Source organism: Schistocerca nitens, chromosome 8, assembly GCF_023898315.1.
Source record: "Schistocerca nitens isolate TAMUIC-IGC-003100 chromosome 8, iqSchNite1.1, whole genome shotgun sequence".
Lineage (NCBI taxonomy): Eukaryota > Metazoa > Arthropoda > Insecta > Orthoptera > Acrididae > Schistocerca > Schistocerca nitens.
The window spans coordinates 624,531,893-624,549,802 of NC_064621.1; the positions used below are offsets into that span (position 1 = coordinate 624,531,893).

General features: G+C 40.0%; 1 protein-coding gene across 1 annotated transcript in view; it reads right to left on the bottom strand.

Annotated features, from left to right (window-relative positions):
* LOC126198569 (neurobeachin) overlaps positions 1-17,910 on the bottom strand; it is a 1,606,419-nt gene that overhangs the window by 785,225 nt on the left and 803,284 nt on the right. The window contains exons 33-35 of the mRNA XM_049935000.1: positions 16,074-16,221; positions 15,752-15,878; positions 3,785-3,921 (exon numbers count right to left, since the gene is read on the bottom strand). Of these exons, the coding sequence (XP_049790957.1) occupies positions 3,785-3,921; positions 15,752-15,878; positions 16,074-16,221 (412 nt within the window). The remainder of the gene's footprint in view (positions 1-3,784; positions 3,922-15,751; positions 15,879-16,073; positions 16,222-17,910) is intronic.

Here is a 17,910-nt window from a genome sequence, read left to right on the forward strand (position 1 = left end):
AAGAAAATGACCAGAAATGTGGCAAAACCACTTGTGAAAATTGCATCCTGATAATGCTCCCACTCACACCTCAATACTTGTTCATGATTTTTTGGCAAAAACAAAACTTTTATGTTGCATCAGCCACTATATTCTCTGGACATGGCCCCCTGTGACTACTGTCTACTGACCAGGCTGAAGGGAATCATGAAAGGACATCGTTAGCCACCACTGATGAGATAAAAACAGAATCACTGAAGGAACTGAACACTACAATGAAAAGTGAGTTCCAGAAGTGCTTCCAAGATTGGAAAAAGCGTCAGCACAAGTTCACTATATCTGATAGGGATTACTTTGAAGGGGACAAACCTGATGTTGATAAGTAAATAAAGATTCTTTAAGGAAAACAACTTCCTGTTACTTTTTGATCACATCTTATACAAGGTCTGAGTCGGAAGAAGACTGCGTATCTCACATCCAGTTTAGTAATAAGTGATGATGGTTTCATTTTAACACTATCGCGAAATTACTGTGAATAAGAAGCAGCTGATCTTGTACAGCAAAAATAAGTTTCCTTTACAAGCCATTTAGCTGCATTACTTCCTCTGTTATACATCTCTGATGTTGATAATAAATCCGGCAGTAACATTGCAAAACACAGTACTTTATTGCAGCACTGAGACTATACTACTTTTAAAAAATGGTGGAGCAGTACTTTTACAATTCAAATGAAAACTTTTGATGCTTATCACAATTAAAATCAAGTTTAAATGACAACATTAGGTTGAAAAATTCATTTCATGAAATCAGTTTTATGAATGGGTTCTATGTACGACTATAGATATGATGACAACGGTGTACATTTCAATTTCTTTTTTTCACTTTATTTTACACTCTAATTCCATGGGACCAAATTGAAGAGTAAATCTCCATGGTTATGGAATGAGCCAGAACATGATACAACAGTGATAAAATAAAATGCAGGTGAATCCTCTGCAGGTGACTAGCTGTGAATGTACGCTGAGGTGACAAAAGTCATGGGATAGCATTATGCACATACACAAATAGTGGAAGCAGCGCATGCACAAGGCACAAAAGGGACTTTGAATGTGGAAGGGTAGTTGGAGCTAGACACGAGGGACATTATATTTCTGAAATTGTTCGGGAATTCATATTCTGAGATCCACTGTGTCGAGAGTGTGCTAAGAATACCAAATTTCAGGTATTACAATGCAGTGGCCGAGGGCCTTCAGTTAACAACTGAGAGCAACAGTATTTGCACAGAGGTGTCAGTGCTAAAAGACAAGCAACACTGCATAAAATAATTGCAAAAATCAATGTGGGATGTACGATGAATGTACCTGTTAGGACAGCAATGCAAAATTTGGCAGTAGTGGGCTATGGCAGCAGATGACCGATGTGAGTGCCTTTGCTAGCAGCACAAAATCACCTGCAGCCTCTCTTCTGGGCTCATGACCATATCAGTTGGACCCTAGGTGTCTGGAAATCTGTTCCAGTCAGATGGGCCCAATTTCACTTGGTAAGAGCTGTTGGTAGGGTTTGAGTGTGGCACAGGCCCCATGAAGCCATGGACCCATCCTATCAACGAGGCATGCAAGTTGGTTGTGGCTTTATAATTGTGTAGGCAGCGTTTATATGGAGTGGATTGGGTCCTCCAGCGCAACAGAACCAATCACTGACTGGCAATGCTTATGTTTGGCTGCTTGGAGGTGACTTGCAGCCATTCATGAGCTTCAAGTTCCCAAACAACAACAGAATTTTATGGATGACATTGCACCATGTGAGTGGGCCACAAATATTCAAGATGGTGTGAAGAACATTCTGGACAATTCGAGTGAATGATTTGGCTGCCCAGATTATCCGACATGAATCCCATCAAACATTTTTGCAGGGGACTTCCAAATGACTTGCTGAGTCCATGCCACCTCGAGTTATTGCACTATGCTGGGGAAAAGGAGGTCCGACACATTATTACGAGGTATACCATGATATCTGTCACCTCTGTGTATATTACCATAACCAAAACTATAACACAGGAACTAATCCCCCCCCCCCCCCCCCCCCCCCCAGGAACTCCCTTACAGGATAAAAGGAGTACTCCAAGAGCAAATTCACCAGATTAGACTCTAAGATGTTTTAATTCTTATGGTAGCTTGATGAAAATGGATGTATGCCTTTCTGCACAAGAGTCAATGAGATGTGATCCAAATTCACATTGGATTTCTTCCTACTATTAACTGAGTTAAAGATGCTAATTCTTGGGGATAAGCTCTCATATTATTAACAACAAATGACATCAATATTGCACAGCCGGTGTCAGACTCCTGAACAGTGATCAACAAGATGTTCATGAACTTACACCATATATTACTCAAACTGCCTGATTCCATGCCAAAAACAGCCTTTGTGATGGAAAGAGTTAGTCCAGAACACCATACTATATGTCATTCATGAATTAAAATCAACAAAGTATACTAATTTTTGAGTTCGACCTTCACTTTGTTGTAACAATAAATATAGCAGCATTGTGTTTTTGAACAAGTTCCTGAACATAAACTTCCCATGATAGCTTACTATTTATTTAAACACTCATAAATTTGAATTTTTCAGACTAAATAATCATGTGCCCATTCTGTGTGGTCAAAATGTCAATCTCAGTCGAATTGCCTGTTAGAAACTGTAAAACGAGAATCTTATAGTGATTTAGCATCAATTTATTTTCTACAAGGCATGAAATTATGTCTTGAACTGCGGTATTTGATACACTCCCTATGTTGCACTCAACACGTTTCACTACAAAGGTACTGTCATCAGTAAACAAAAATATTTAAGAATCAACCTGTGACGAAGCAAGCTTGTATCTCTTTACTTCCTCTCATTTTGCCATCCTCAAAATTTTTTAATTAGTCTCGTTATAACTTATGATAACTGCTTGAACTGGACAATCCTCCTTGCTTGAATGTTTCATAATTCATTTGTCTATTTATTTCCACTGGAATGAATTTTCCTTGCAGCTCAGAGTCAGCATCCATCTGTGTTCAGATCTGGTAGGATGGCATCAAATGCAGCAATACGTTTCTGCCTTATTTTGTAGTCAACATCACAGAAATCTCACAACCATGCATAGCACAGATTTCTATGATGCTAACAATTTTCTGTGTACTCCAGTTCATATTTAACTTTGTTGACACACTACCAGCATGATCACTAACATTGAACTATATGCAACTGCCAGTTTCATGTCAACAAAGTTGGAACAAGCTAAAACATGTTTCTTTTCATCAGCAGCTCATGCAACTAGACTTGGTGCATGCACAGTAGTTGGTAGCGAAGTTTCAAAAGCTTGTCACAAAAACTAGCATTAATAATAGCTTGTTAAGTGAAAGACACTTCACTCCTCTGCTAGATTGTTAGTGACAGAAATATTTTATAAAATTACAATGTAGCTATTCAACATCATGGTAGGTTTCAGGTTCAAGTAAGTGCTATAAAACAACTGCTTCCCAGTAAGACAAAAATAATCTGCTGCCACTTAAGGCTCTTTTTGACTGACTCCAGCGACACATTTTTCAAAATATCTTCTTCTTCGAAAAACCAAGCTTGCAATCTGAAGAGGAATTCTTTACTCACCTTGTCAAATAAATTGCACATATCTGTCTTTCATGCTAAATCTTGGGTTTGAAGGAAAGGTCCATTCTTTTGGATGATGTAAATTATACAGAAATCAAGCAATTACAACAAAACTCAGGAGAAAACAACTAAACTGCTAATACATCAAACTTACCTCAGAATCAATCTTCCGGTACTCAGGATCATCCTCGTCTACTTCAAAGTACAGCTCTGTTGATGTAATAGATACCATCCCAGGTGCTACAATGCCTGGTGCTACCAGCTTTGCTTTAGTACTGATGTTCACAGGACCTGCAATCAGATAAATATATTATGAGAAACTGGGTATTCCACTATGACAAAGCATGATCACACACAGTCTACATTATTCTGGAATTTTCAACTAAAAGCAAGATGAGAGTTGTCCTTCAACTGCCATATTCACCAGATGTAGCTCTGTTCCTCCTCTTCTGCAAAATGAAAATTACCTAATGTTTTCACGTGAATTTTAGTAGTAGTATAGATTGAGTGTGTGCATAGTGCATGCAGATGCAGGAGGAGCTGACCGCAGTTCACAAACAGCAGAAACCACTCTTGGCCACAGTCATCCCCCTGAAGCTGCTGCCTCAGGATGTACCGCTGGTAGATAAACATGTATTTCACATGTGACACCTCAATTGTCACTTGTTTTCCTTCCAGGCTCTGCTGCCAAGGCACCTTTCTGAAATGTTTCTTTTTACATGTAAATAAATTTAGCCCAAAAACTAAAATAATTTTTGCAAACTTACATTATAAACATGACTTTTTTGTATTAATTCCATGTATTCTCTTTAAACTGTCTTCTTGTTGTTGTGGTCTTCAGCCCAGAGACTGGTTTGATGCAGCTCTCCATGCTACTCTATCTGTGCAAGCTTCTTCATCTCCAACTACCTATTGCAACTGACATCCTTCTGAATCTGCTTAGTGCTCTACAACTTTTACCCTCCACGCTGCCCTCCAATACTAAGTTGCTGATCCCTTGATGCCTCAGAACATTAGTACGAGGCATGTTTTTTAAGTAAGTACCATTTTGAAATTAAAAAAAGACTTGCTAAGATATCTTAATAATTTTATTTTTACATGAAAGCCTGTACCTTAATCTACGCACTGACGCCATTACAGTCTGATTCTTCCTTGTTTACGTTGTTACTGACTGTTTAAGATGCCTCCGATAATCATGAGTCCTGCCGACTGTGAAGTATGGACTGTTATAAGATTTCTTAGCGCTAAAGGCCTAAAAGCGATAGATATTCATCGTTAGATCTGTGCAGTTTACGAAGAAAACATTATGAGTGATGGAATGGTAAGAAAGTGGGTGAGAGCATTTAAAGATGGCCGCACAAATGTGCATGATGAACAACGGAGTGAGCGTCCTTCGGTTGTTAATGGAAGTTTGGTGCAGGAAGTGGACAATAAGGTGAGAGAAAACAGACACTTTATGATTTCCTCCTTGTGGGATGACTTTCCTAATGTTTCTCGTAATATTTTGTATGGCATTGTGACCGAGCACTTGAATTACCTAAAATTGTGTGCACGTCGGGTACCGAAAATGTTGACGGATGTACACAAAACCAAACATTTAGACAGTGCATTGACTTTCCTTGAGTGGTACCACAATGACGGTGATGATTTCTTAAGCCAATTTGTTACGGGTGATGAAACATGGGTGGCCTACGTCACACCAGAGTCAAAGCAACAGTCCATGTAAGTTGAGCAAGGGCATCGTTTTGCTGCAACACAACGCCCGTCCACATGTGGCGAATCAGACCAAAGATCTCATCACATCTTTTCGATGGGAAACTCTAGATCATCCTCCGTACAGCCCCGATCTTGCACCCAGTGACTACCATCTGTACCTGCACTTGAAGAAACAGCTGGGCGGTTAGCATTTTCAATATTATGACAAAGTCAAAACAGTGGTGATGCAGTGGTTAACAAGTCAGGCGGCAGATTTCTATGAGGAGGGTATTCAAAAACTGGTACAACGTTATGACAAGTGCCTCAATATTGATGGAAATTATGTAGAAAAGTAAATTAAGGAACAGGCTTTCACGTAAAAATAAAATTATTGAGATATCTTAGCACGTCTTTTTTTAATTTCAAAGTGGTACTTACTTAAAAAAAAAACGCCTCGTATTTTGCAACCGTGGCTTATTAAACTGATGGTTAGGTAATTTTCACATCTGTAACACCTGCTTTCTTGGGATCGTTTCATTGCCCCCTTGAATGATACCATTGCCCTTTTGAATGATACTTTTTAGTTTTATAACATAGTCATAAAATAAAAAATGGAATTCAACTGAATGCACAAGCCAGGTAGCAGGTAATTTTTTACATTTCACTGTACCCCATACAGGAGAATCACACTAACAACAGAAAGAGCGCCAGTTTGTAATATGTTAATGTCGCTCAAGGCGGAAGATGAATGCGGGGGACTGTCCATGTGGCCATTTGCCCTATAATTGAAAAACTGGCCACTCCTTTAGCAGTGTTAGAGGGGACACAAGGGAGGAGAGTTTTGCTAGTTATCGGGAACTCCAATGCTAGATGCATTATGGGCCCTCACACAGAAATATCACCCAGGGCTGGAAAAGGCATGGTCACTATGTCAGTTACGGGGAGGGGGAGGAGGCTTATCCAAATATGGTGGAGGCCCTGCCTACAGCTGATGAGGTTACAATGTGCAATCACCTTCAAGCTGTGGCTTATATTGACATCAATGATGCCTGTTGTTTGGCTTCAATGTCCTTATAGGGATCCTTTTGTTGGGAACCAACTGGAGCATATAAAAAATGCTCTGTCAGTTCTGTAATGGTCTTGGCTGCAGAGTTCTGATCCTGCATTATGGGATGGAGAACTGTAGGATTTCCCTTGATAGGTCACAGGCATACGACACAGAAGAAGTAGCAACTCAGGCAGCAGAAAATTTGTGGAGAGCACAGCCCCCCCTACCCCTCCCAATTTTTTTCTCTCCACTCTCTAGGAGATATTTTCAAAGCTCCAAAATATTTAAAAAGGCATGGAACATATACAGAAAAGGTAAGTTAGACATCAAACAATGGAAACTCCAGGCTGTAATATCAAAAATATAAGGAAAACCTAGATTGCTGCTTGCCGTAAAGATGGCACATTAAGTTGCAGACCAGCACAACTAAAAGACACTTACACATTAGCTTTTGGGTAAAGCCTCCATCAGGAAAGGAAATACATACACATTCATTCACACAAGCAAGCACACTTGGCGCACACATGACCACAATCTCAGGAAGCTCAAACGGAGTGCAAATGTCACAGAGAATGGAAGCAGCAATACTGACTGGGCAGAGAAGCGGAAAGGATAGCAGTGTGTGAGTGTGTCTGGGGGAAGGGGGAGGGGGGGGGGGAGAGCACTGCCTAGCAGAGCGTGCAGGGACTTGACTGCCAACAGGCACAGCATCGGGAGGGTGTGGGACAGGGATGTGAGAAATGGGGAGCGAAAATGGGGAGGAGTGGGGAAGAAAAAAATGGGCAGGTGCGTTCACAGAGGGCAGCATACAAAGAGTGTGGGAGACAAGAATAGGAAGGAGGTGATAGGAAAGAAGGAGTAGAAACTGTTGGGTGGTTGGGGGGGGGGGGGGGGGACAGTATGTTACCATTGGTTGGGGCAGAGAGAATTTTGGGAGTGGAGACTGTGTTTTGTAAGGATAACTCCCACCTGTGCAGTTCAGAAAAGCTGGTGGTGGAGGGGAGAATCCAGATGGCTCGGGCAGTGATACAGCCATTGAAATCAATCATGTTATGTTCAGCTGCATGTCGTGCCACAGGGTGGCTGGTCTACTTTGACCTTGGCCACAATTTGGCAGAGGCCATTCATCCTGGTAGACAGCTCATTGGTAGTCATAACTAACAATCCGCAGCAATGAACTGTCCCCACACCCTCCACCCAACAGTCTCCACTTCTTCTGCCCTATCATTTCCTCTCTATTCTCATCTGCCACACACTCTGCATGCTACCTTCTGCCAACGCACCTGCCCATCTTTCCCCTCCCCTGCTCCTCTTCTTTTTTTGCTCCCTGCTCCCCTCTCCCCCATCATCCTGCCCCTGCCCCACAGCCTCCTGACGCTGTGCCTGTTGTCAGTCTAGTCTCTGCAAGCACCGCCAGCGAGTGCTCTTCTCTTCCCTCACCCATACCCTACTATTTCTTCCCCATTTTTATGCCAGTCACACTGCTACTTCCACTCTACATGACAGTTGCATTCCAGTCCAAGCTGCCAGAGATGACAGTCATGCACGCGTGACGTGTGCTTATAGTTGTTTGCTGAGGTTGGTAGTGTTGTAAACACAGTAGTTCAGACTTAACCTCTACGAGTATCTTACATAACCATAATTCAAAACAACACTTCCCACCTAAAACTGCCACTTTAAAGTACCTGCATAATACGAGGGCAGTTCAATAAGTAATGCAACACATTTTTTTTCTGAAACAGGGGTTGTTTTATTCAGCATTGAAATACACCAGGTTATTCCCCAATCTTTTAGCTACACAACACTATTTTTCAACGTAATCTCCATTCAATGCTACGGCCTTACGCCACCTTGAAATGAGGGCCTGTATGCCTGCACGGTACCATTCCACTGGTCGATGTCGGAGCCAACGTCGTACTGCATCAATAACTTCTTCATCATCCGCGTAGTGCCTCCCACGGATTGCGTCCTTCATTGGGCCAAACATATGGAAATCCGACGGTGCGAGATCGGGGCTGTAGGGTGCATGAGGAAGAACAGTCCACTGAAGTTTTGTGAGCTCCTCTCGGGTGCGAAGACTTGTGTGAGGTCTTGCGTTGTCATGAAGAAGGAGAAGTTCGTTCAGATTTTTGTGCCTACGAACACGCTGAAGTCGTTTCTTCAATTTCTGAAGAGTAGCACAATACACTTCAGAGTTGATTGTTTGACCATGGGGAAGGACATCGAACAGAATAACCCCTTCAGCGTCCCAGAAGACTGTAACCATGACTTTACCGGCTGAGGGTATGGCTTTAAACTTTTTCTTGGTAGGGGAGTGGGTGTGGCGCCACTCCATTGATTGCCGTTTTGTTTCAGGTTCGAAGTGATGAACCCATGTTTCATCGCCTGTAACAATCTTTGACAAGAAATTGTCACCCTCAGCCACATGACGAGCAAGCAATTCCGCACAGATGGTTCTCCTTTGCTCTTTATGGTGTTCGGTTAGACAACGAGGGACCCAGCGGGAACAAACCTTTGAATATCCCAACTGGTGAACAATTGTGACAGCACTACCAACAGAGATGTCAAGTTGAGCACTGAGTTGTTTGATGGTGATCCGTCGATCATCTCGAACGAGTGTGTTCACACGCTCCGCCATTGCAGGAGTCACAGCTGTGCATGGCCGGCTCGCACGCGGGAGATCAGACAGTCTTGCTTGACCTTGCGGCGATGATGACACACGCTTTGCCCAACGACTCACCGTGCTTTTGTCCACTGCCAGATCACCGTAGACATTCTGCAAGCGCCTATGAATATCTGAGATGCCCTGGTTTTCCGCCAAAAGAAACTCGATCACTGCCCGTTGTTTGCAACGCACATCCGTTACAGACGCCATTTTAACAGCTCTGTACAGCGCTGCCACCTGTCGGAAGTCAATGAAACTATACGAGATGAAGCGGGAATGTTTGAAAATATTCCACAAGAAATTTCCGGTTTTTTCAACCAAAATTGGCCAAGAAAAAAAATGTGTTGCATTACTTATTGAACTGCCCTCGTAGTTGGGGTGGCAACAACATGAAATGCAATTACTTTGTATGTGTGTTTCCTTTTCTGACAAAGGCAGTGGCCAAAAGCTAAAGTGTTAAGTGTCTTTTAGTTGTGCCTGTCTGCAACTTAATATACCCTCTTTATGTTAGGTAGCAATCTATCTTTCCTTATATTGTTACATTAAATGTCATGTTCATTGTACCTGGAAAAATATTGTGTCTATAAAGGTCAAAACTGAGTCTAAGTGAGCCCAAGTTAGTCACTGGATGTTTGTACTGGCCACCCGATTCTAACATAACAGTTGTAGGATCATTCAAAGAAAGTCTATGCTTAGTAGTGCCGAAGGAATCTGATCATGCAATATTAGTTGGAGCCAACTGTAACCTACCAAGTACAGAGAAGGACATCCATGGATTCATTGCAGGTGGTAAGACAGACAGTCTTGTGAAATTGGTTCTGAACACATTCTACAAGAATTGTTCAACAACTCACAGGCAATGAAAATATTTTAGACTAGGTGGCTATAAACATGGCTGACATTATTGACAGAGTCAGTATAGCTGAGTATGTAATCGTGATGCTATCTCAGTGACAACTGTCTAGTTAATAAATTCATCAAGAAGGTTAGGAGAGTTTTTATGGTGGAAAGATCAGATAAGCAGTTGTTAGCAACCTACTTAGATGAATGGACATCATTTAGATCCAATGTGATGGATATAGAGGAATTAAGGGTAAAGTTTAAAATGATTGTAAATCATGCTTTGGAGAAGTATGTCCCAAGTAAGTGGATTAGGGATGGAAAAGACCCATGGTTTAATAACATAATTCGGAAAATGCTGAGGAAACAGTTACTGTTGCATTCTTGGTTCAACGTCAATAGGCAGAAGTTAGAAGATGTTTGTAAATCTATAAAAAGATTGATATGTGAAGCATATACAGAAAAGTAAAAGCTCTTACGGAATTGATGGCATTTCCAGCATGGTACTTAAAGCTTGTTCCCCACAGATAAGTAGGATTCTCAGCTACGTATGTAATAGCTCTTTGGAGCAGGGTGTTTTCCCCGATAGACTGAAATATGCCATTGTAAAACCATTGCATAAAAAGGGGGATACGTCAGATGTGAACAACTACCGCCCAATCTCTCTTCTGACAGCTCTATCAAAAATTTTTGAGAAAGTAATGTATTCAAGAGTAGCCTCCAATATTTGTAAAAATGAAGTACTAACAAAATGTCAGTTCGGTTTTCAGAAAGGCTTTTCAACAGAAAATGCTATATACGCTTTCACTGATCAAATATTAAATGCTCTGAATAACCGGACATCACCCATTGGTATTTTTTGTGATCTCTCAAAGGCGTTTGATTGTGTAAATCATGGAATTCTTTTAGATAAGATCATTACGGTTTGAGGGGGGGCAGTGCACAAATGGTTTAATTCATACTTAACTGGAAGAATGCAGAAAGTTGACATAAGTGGTTCATGTAATGTTAAAACAACAGCTGATTCCTCAAACTGGGGGGTTATCAAGTACGGAGTCCCACAGGGTTCGGTCTTAGGTCCTTTACTGTTCTTGATATACATTAATGACTTACCATTCCACATTGATGAATATGCAAATTTAGTTCTTTTTGCTGATGATACAAGTATAGTAATAACATCCAAAAACCAAGAACTAAGTGATGTAATTGTAAATGATGTTTTTCACAAAATTATTCAGTGGTTCGCAGCAAACGGACTCTCTTTAAATTTTGATAAAACACAGTATATACAGTTCCGTACAGTAAATGGCACAATTCCAGTAATAAATATAGACTTTGAACAGAAGTCTGTAGCTAAGGTAGAATTTTCAAAATTTTTAGGTGTGTCCATTGATGAGAGGTTAAACTGGAAGCAAAACATTGATGGTCTGCTGAAACGTCTGAGTTCAGCTACGTATGCTATTAGGGTTATTGCAAATTTTGGTGATAAGAATCTCAGTAAATTAGCTTACTATTCCTACTTTCATTCACTGCTTTCGTATGGCATCATATTCTGGGGTCATTCATCATTGAGTAGAAAAGTATTCATTGCTCAAAAACGTGTAATCAGAATAATTGCTGGAGCCCACCCACGGTCATCTTGCAGGGGGGAAAAAAACACACCTTAAACATTAGTGTCATGCAATATTTTGTGTAATGTAATATCTTATACAGACATCTTTTATTAACCGACACTTTCCACATCATTACGAAGTGACGTATTCATGATCTATGGAACAAGTATTAATCTAATCTAATCTAATCTAATCATACAACCATCATCATACCTTGGCAGAAGACGTTGCACAGAATTCAAGAAAATTCTCTTTCTAAGTAAAATCACTTCGTGGGTTAAAGGTTTCTGTTCAATCATTCTCAACCAGTCTGGTTTGGTGATAACATAAAACTGAAGTTTTAAATTTTCACATTTAAAATGTCATTTACACTGGAGGAGCGACAGATATACCATAGTCTGACCATCGCACAGACTCGTTTATGGAGAACATAGATTATTTTCGACCTCCTACTACCTCTGATGCCTGTTCCTTGACCTGTCTCTTTCTGCTTCCTCGTACAAGGCAAATCTCTCTTAGACTGCATTCTGAGTAAACTGTCCTTTCCAATCAGTCGAAACTCCCCAAACAGTTACTCTTTCCCTCCCAAAGAAGGAGCCTGGAAACTGAAGACCTAAGGGTGCTACTATTTATGTGTGTATATGATTCTGTTAGCTGTACTGGGAATTGCACTTCCTAAAGCTGTTAGTAACCAGACCATCTGCATATTTGTGCATTTAACATTTCAGTAAAGGCTCTGCATATGCAAGGTGGGCGAGAATTAATTTCCTATTGAAAATTGCTCACCACATTTTTTTTTTTTTTTTAATACTAAACTAATTTTCATGAAACAAAAACCATTTTGTTTCTTACAATGGTAGAATTTATTACATTATATCTCATTCATGTCATCACAGATATCTGACAGATGATGGCACAATATCTGTACTTGCTTGAGTGGGTACAAGATGGTGGCAAAGGGTGAAAGGAGCTTGTGCCTTGGGGTAGATACAAAGGCCATAAGGAATTTCCTACCTAAAGCTAACACAAACAGGCTCTGTATTAGATATTGGGAGAAGCGGTTGACACTCAACATCCAGGTTAGAGCAAAATGTGCAAATGGTTCAGGAAATGTTCACTCAAAGTCGTCAGAAATCATAAAGACAGGCATCTCACCAAAGTGGTTTCACCCAAACACATAGTCCGAACTGTTCCGGGAGACAAAAAAAGGAATTTTCGTCCATGGAAACCACATTACTGCCAGGAATTATTTTCAGAAGACTGTGATCATGGGTTGGAATATGGGGAAATGATGTTTGCTTATTATGGAGACTGGTCTGATATTTTCACTAATATCCTTCGGTCAGATGAAGCTAGGGGTTTGTTAAGCAGCACAATTTTTATTATTGGACAATGGAGGATCCAAGGGTGGCTGTTCAATAAAGGCAACATCACCCATGGTAACAGTTTGGTGTGGCATGACACCCACAAAAGTTGTGGACCCATATCTCATTCGGGACACAATCAATGCAGACCAGTACCTCGATATGGTTGAAAGTTATGTTCACAGTATTGTATCCACATGGGACAATTACGATGACCTAATCTTTACGTGTGACGGGGCCCCACGTCACTTGACATATCCTGCCCACGTGTGCTCAACACCAATTTTCCTGGACGCTATTTGGGACATCGCAGCCCCCTTGAATAGCCAGCAGTGTGCCCTGATCTATTGTCCTGTGATTTCTTCCTCTGAAGGTGGGTGAAAAAGAAAGTTTATCACACAAAACCAGTAACTCTTGATGAATTGTAGGAGTGAATTTGCCAAGTTCTTAGTAATTTACTGCTGCAAAGGTCTGTTGCAAACATCCACATCTATTTACAGAAATTAGTAGATAATGGTGGTGCTTATGTTGAATTTTAGTAACATGTAACAGTTCTACCAATGTAAGGAATAAAATTTTTTTGTTTCATGAGAACTATTTAAGTATTAAAAAAAGTTATAAACAATTTCTAATAGGGAGTTAATTCAAGATCACTCTGCATAAACAGTGCCAGAAACAATACCAGCAGCATAAAATCTGTAGGTGAAAATATAAGGAGGACATTGAACTTTATTTTCCTCAGACTGTACTACGAGTCAGTTGATGCATTTCATTTGCAAACATCACACTTACTATTTGCAGAAACATACAAAGGTATAGTGCCGACACTATGATATGGCAGTCAGCAGAATGTAGACAAATGAGAACTTAGACCACCTGAGGGAAAGGAGTGGAGTGGGGGGACAAGCTAAGGCCTCCATCTCATGTTGCTGGTGGACTATGTCTGTGTTCTGTGCTCTACGCTACCATGAAAGCAGAACTGATGTAACGCTTGTTTGGGTCACTAATCCCCTATGCTGTTATGAGGGTCATACTCAAACCCTATTATGGTCCAGAACTAGTCTCTTCAAACATCTGAGAATAAGAAAAGAAAACAACCACTAACATACAACACAAAAAGTAAAGCGGAGTACTTAAAGCATTCACTAACCGTCACAGTGCAGTTGTTTGCTGAGGTTGGCAGTGTTGTAAACACAGTAGTTCAGACTCAACCTCTATATGTATCTTACATAACCATAATTCAAAACAACACTTCCCACCTAAAACTGCCACTTTAAAGTACCTGCATAATAGTTGGGGTGGCAACAACATGAAATAAAATTGATGCAGCTCTCCATGCTACTCTATCCTGTGCAAGCTTCTTCATCTTCCAGTACCTAATGCAATCTACATCCTTCTGAATCTGCTTAGTGTATTCATCTCTTGGTCTCCCTCTATGATTTTTACCCTCCACGCTGCCCTCCAATGCTAAATTTGTGATCCCTTGATGCCTCAAAACATGTCCTACCAACCGATCCATTCTTCTAGTCAAGTTGTGCCAGTAGATATCATGCATTATTTACATCTTGACAGTCAAACACATCCCTAAAATACCTCTTGTGCCATTTGAGAGAGTTTAAATATACTCTGTACGCATAGTTATACAACACTGCACAGAAAGATACGCTTCCATTTTTATTTATTGTCTTATTTTATTATCCTGAAAGTTGTATGCCTTGAGGGGAGTCCAATGCATTGCATGTTGAAGAAAGTGGTCAAAGAAAGGCCTCTCACCTGATTTTGGTCTTTGGTGTTGGAAAAGGAATGGGCAAGTTATCATCCATTATTGTTTTTCTTTTTACTTGTTTCTCGGATTAAATTTATTTATGGCATTTCTACATGACATTATTATTACTACAGCATTCAGTTTCTTGTTCCTTTTCAGGTGCCCTTCTTTCTGTGCTTACACATAGCTTTGAAAGTGGCCAAGTGAAGATGACATTTCACAAAAGTAGAGGTATCTTCATATGTTCTTCCAAATTATTGAGATTACTTCTGCTTTTTCAGGTTAATGAATGATGTAGTGCATGGACGCATTGTAACACTGTTATTACAACAGTTGTGAAGCAGAGATTTAAACATGCAGTGTTGAATTTTGCAAGTGTGAAACACAGCAAAAAGTACACAATCAATAATGGAGATTATTTTGGGAGGAAATGCCATTTTTTGTCAGTTACAGATCCTTAACTGTTACTCTACATATTAAATCTATTTTAAGCTTCACCCTATAAGTAAATAGAAATCATGTTTTTCATTTGGTGTTCTATAAACTTCTGATAGTTCTGTTTGGTTTGATATAAAATTAACTGTACATTTCCCTGCACTGGCACATGCAACTACTTGGATAATTTGCTCTTTCTTATTAGAGCAGAAGGAGATTGAGTACTAGGAGTACATGCGTTTCAGCTACACACTAATCACACACTCCCAGAAGACACTCAGTATGATAGCTGATAAGAATAGCCAAATTGACAACAGTCATGAAACAATGTATGCTTTTGGACCACAGGTCACTACCAACATCAGTACACCATTCAATGCAGTGTACAATGGCATTGTTATTCCCATTTTTTGTTGGCTTCACTGTGTCGAGTTTCGTTTCATGTATCATTCACGCAGCACGTTACATCTGCACGTCACATGCTTGGCTAAATGCTGGCAGGCTATCCTAACAGCAAGGGAAACCTTTCAGTGCCGATCGAGTATGTTTGCTCTGGAGCTGTATCTGTATCCTTTCAGATGGGGAACCATCAGCCACCCAGCCAAATGTCTTCAGGGAGTGCATGTATGGTGGTAATTAGTGGAACTCCAGAAATCAGCAAAAGGAAGGAAACTGCAAGGATTGAATATTACCCACCAGTGAGATCAACATCAAGATCACGGTCATCAGCTAGCAGTTCACTGTCATCCATCAGATCATTAGACTGCAGTTGCTGCTGTTGTGCGCGGGATGCTGCGAGCTGTGCATGGAACTCTTCTCTCGCCTGCAAACAAAAGTGTTTTCTCCATATCCTAAACAGCTTCCTTATGTTCAGTTCTCCCCTATTACAGAAACTATAACAAGCAAATGACCAGCACTTGCATCAGTCCATTTAACTGTGCCAGGGATAAATGTGATACGCTTCTACTACACCAAGATTCTACTATGAACTGGCAGAATGGTATGTATGCAAAAATACCTGCAGGATTGCATCTTCTGGAGCCCCATGTTCAAGTGCAGCCTTAAGAGTTGCCTCTGGATGGCTTGAACCCAGCGGATTATGGACAAATCTCTTTCTGCGTCTAGCATCATCCTCCCAGGCATCCAGTTTCCAGAATTCATTCATTCTGCAGCAATGACATATTTTAGTGTGGCTGTGCATATCATTTCTAAATATCAAGTGTATTTTCTCCTATACTCAAAAGCAACTTACAATCACTGGATGTATACCGTGTACCATATAATTACATGCTCTACAATACATATCTATGCTCATAGAGCAACATGTAACAGTACTGGAAAGGCAACCATTTACCTATCCTGCTGCTCATGGCAACAGTCTCGCTGCTATTGCAAACTTGTACATTTTGGTGGTTGTGTGTGGTGTTACTAAAAAAAGAGCATGAGCTCAAAAGCAAGTGTTAACTGTTTTCTATTAAGTGTTTCTGTGTGCCATGCACCAATCCTCTATAGGTAAATGGTTGCCCTTCCCTTATTTTATTCTTAGGGCAAGAGTTATTATATACAGATAGGCTGTCACTTTTATAGTGTCAGTAGTACAAAGCTATACAAATGGTGCAGCATTATATACATTATGGTCATTCTCAAGCCAATTATTTGTCAACCATGCATCTCTCTACCCACATGTGAAAAGTGGCCCTATCTCTGTGATTTCTTCCTGATCTGCATGTAGTGCCTTTCGTTTCACTATATCAGTATCACCAAAACGTTGATTACAATCCTTTATCTACAGTACCAGCTTCATCATTGTTTTATGTTCAGGGTGAAATGTACTTGTCTATATCAGATGGTATTTGGAATTTATCTGTATTCTACTCTTCCAAAAAACACAAACATTATCATCATATATTGGCCCGTATATGGTGGTCCTGTAACCATGTTGAAACAGGCTACTATCTATCACAATCATTATTTAAAATATATAACAATGTATGTCGTGTAAAATCTACAGCCTTCCTGAGCTGGCTTTTTAATGCGTCACAAGTTATTCTTGCAAATGACCCACGTATACAATCCCACAAGAAGCTACAAAAAAGAATAACTATGCTTTGTTATAATCTCAGTCTTGGATCACAATGTTTATTTGTAATCAGGTTTATTAATTTTAGCGGGTAACGAACATCTTCAGATCTAGAAAATACAAGCATGTAGAGATCAACTAATTTACAAACACTCCTAACTATATGAATGCAAAGCAGAAATCAACTATAAAACAGCTGTACAACATATCCATACCTGAGTAAAAACATGTTGCATTACATATATCACACCATTACATGGTGCAGTCAAAACCAATGGTCATTTCAGCTTCATCAAACAAAAATACTATGGTATGTAACGAGCACCACTGAAGCGTACATAACGCACATGTAATGGTGTGTTACATGTAATGCAACACATTTTTACTGTGGTGTGGATATGTTGTACAGTTGTTTTATAGTTGGTTTCTGCTTTACATTCATATAATTATGAGAGTTTTGTAAATTAGGATACCTCTATGTGCTTATATTTTCTAAGTCTGATGCTGGCCATTACCAACCAAAATGAGTAACTTGGTTACAAGTAAAAAATGTGGTCCAAGACTGGAATTATAATAAAGCAAATATTTTTCTGGATTGCTGGAAACATTTTCGTACCTGTGTCACAACTTGTAACAAAAATTATGTCAAAATATTTCTTTACTGCCGACACAGGAGAAAAAAGTACTAGGTATGCTAGACTTTATTTTTTATCTTTGAGAAGATTCTGATGCAATGATTTCATCATGCTTGCTATCTATGATAATAATTTAAAAT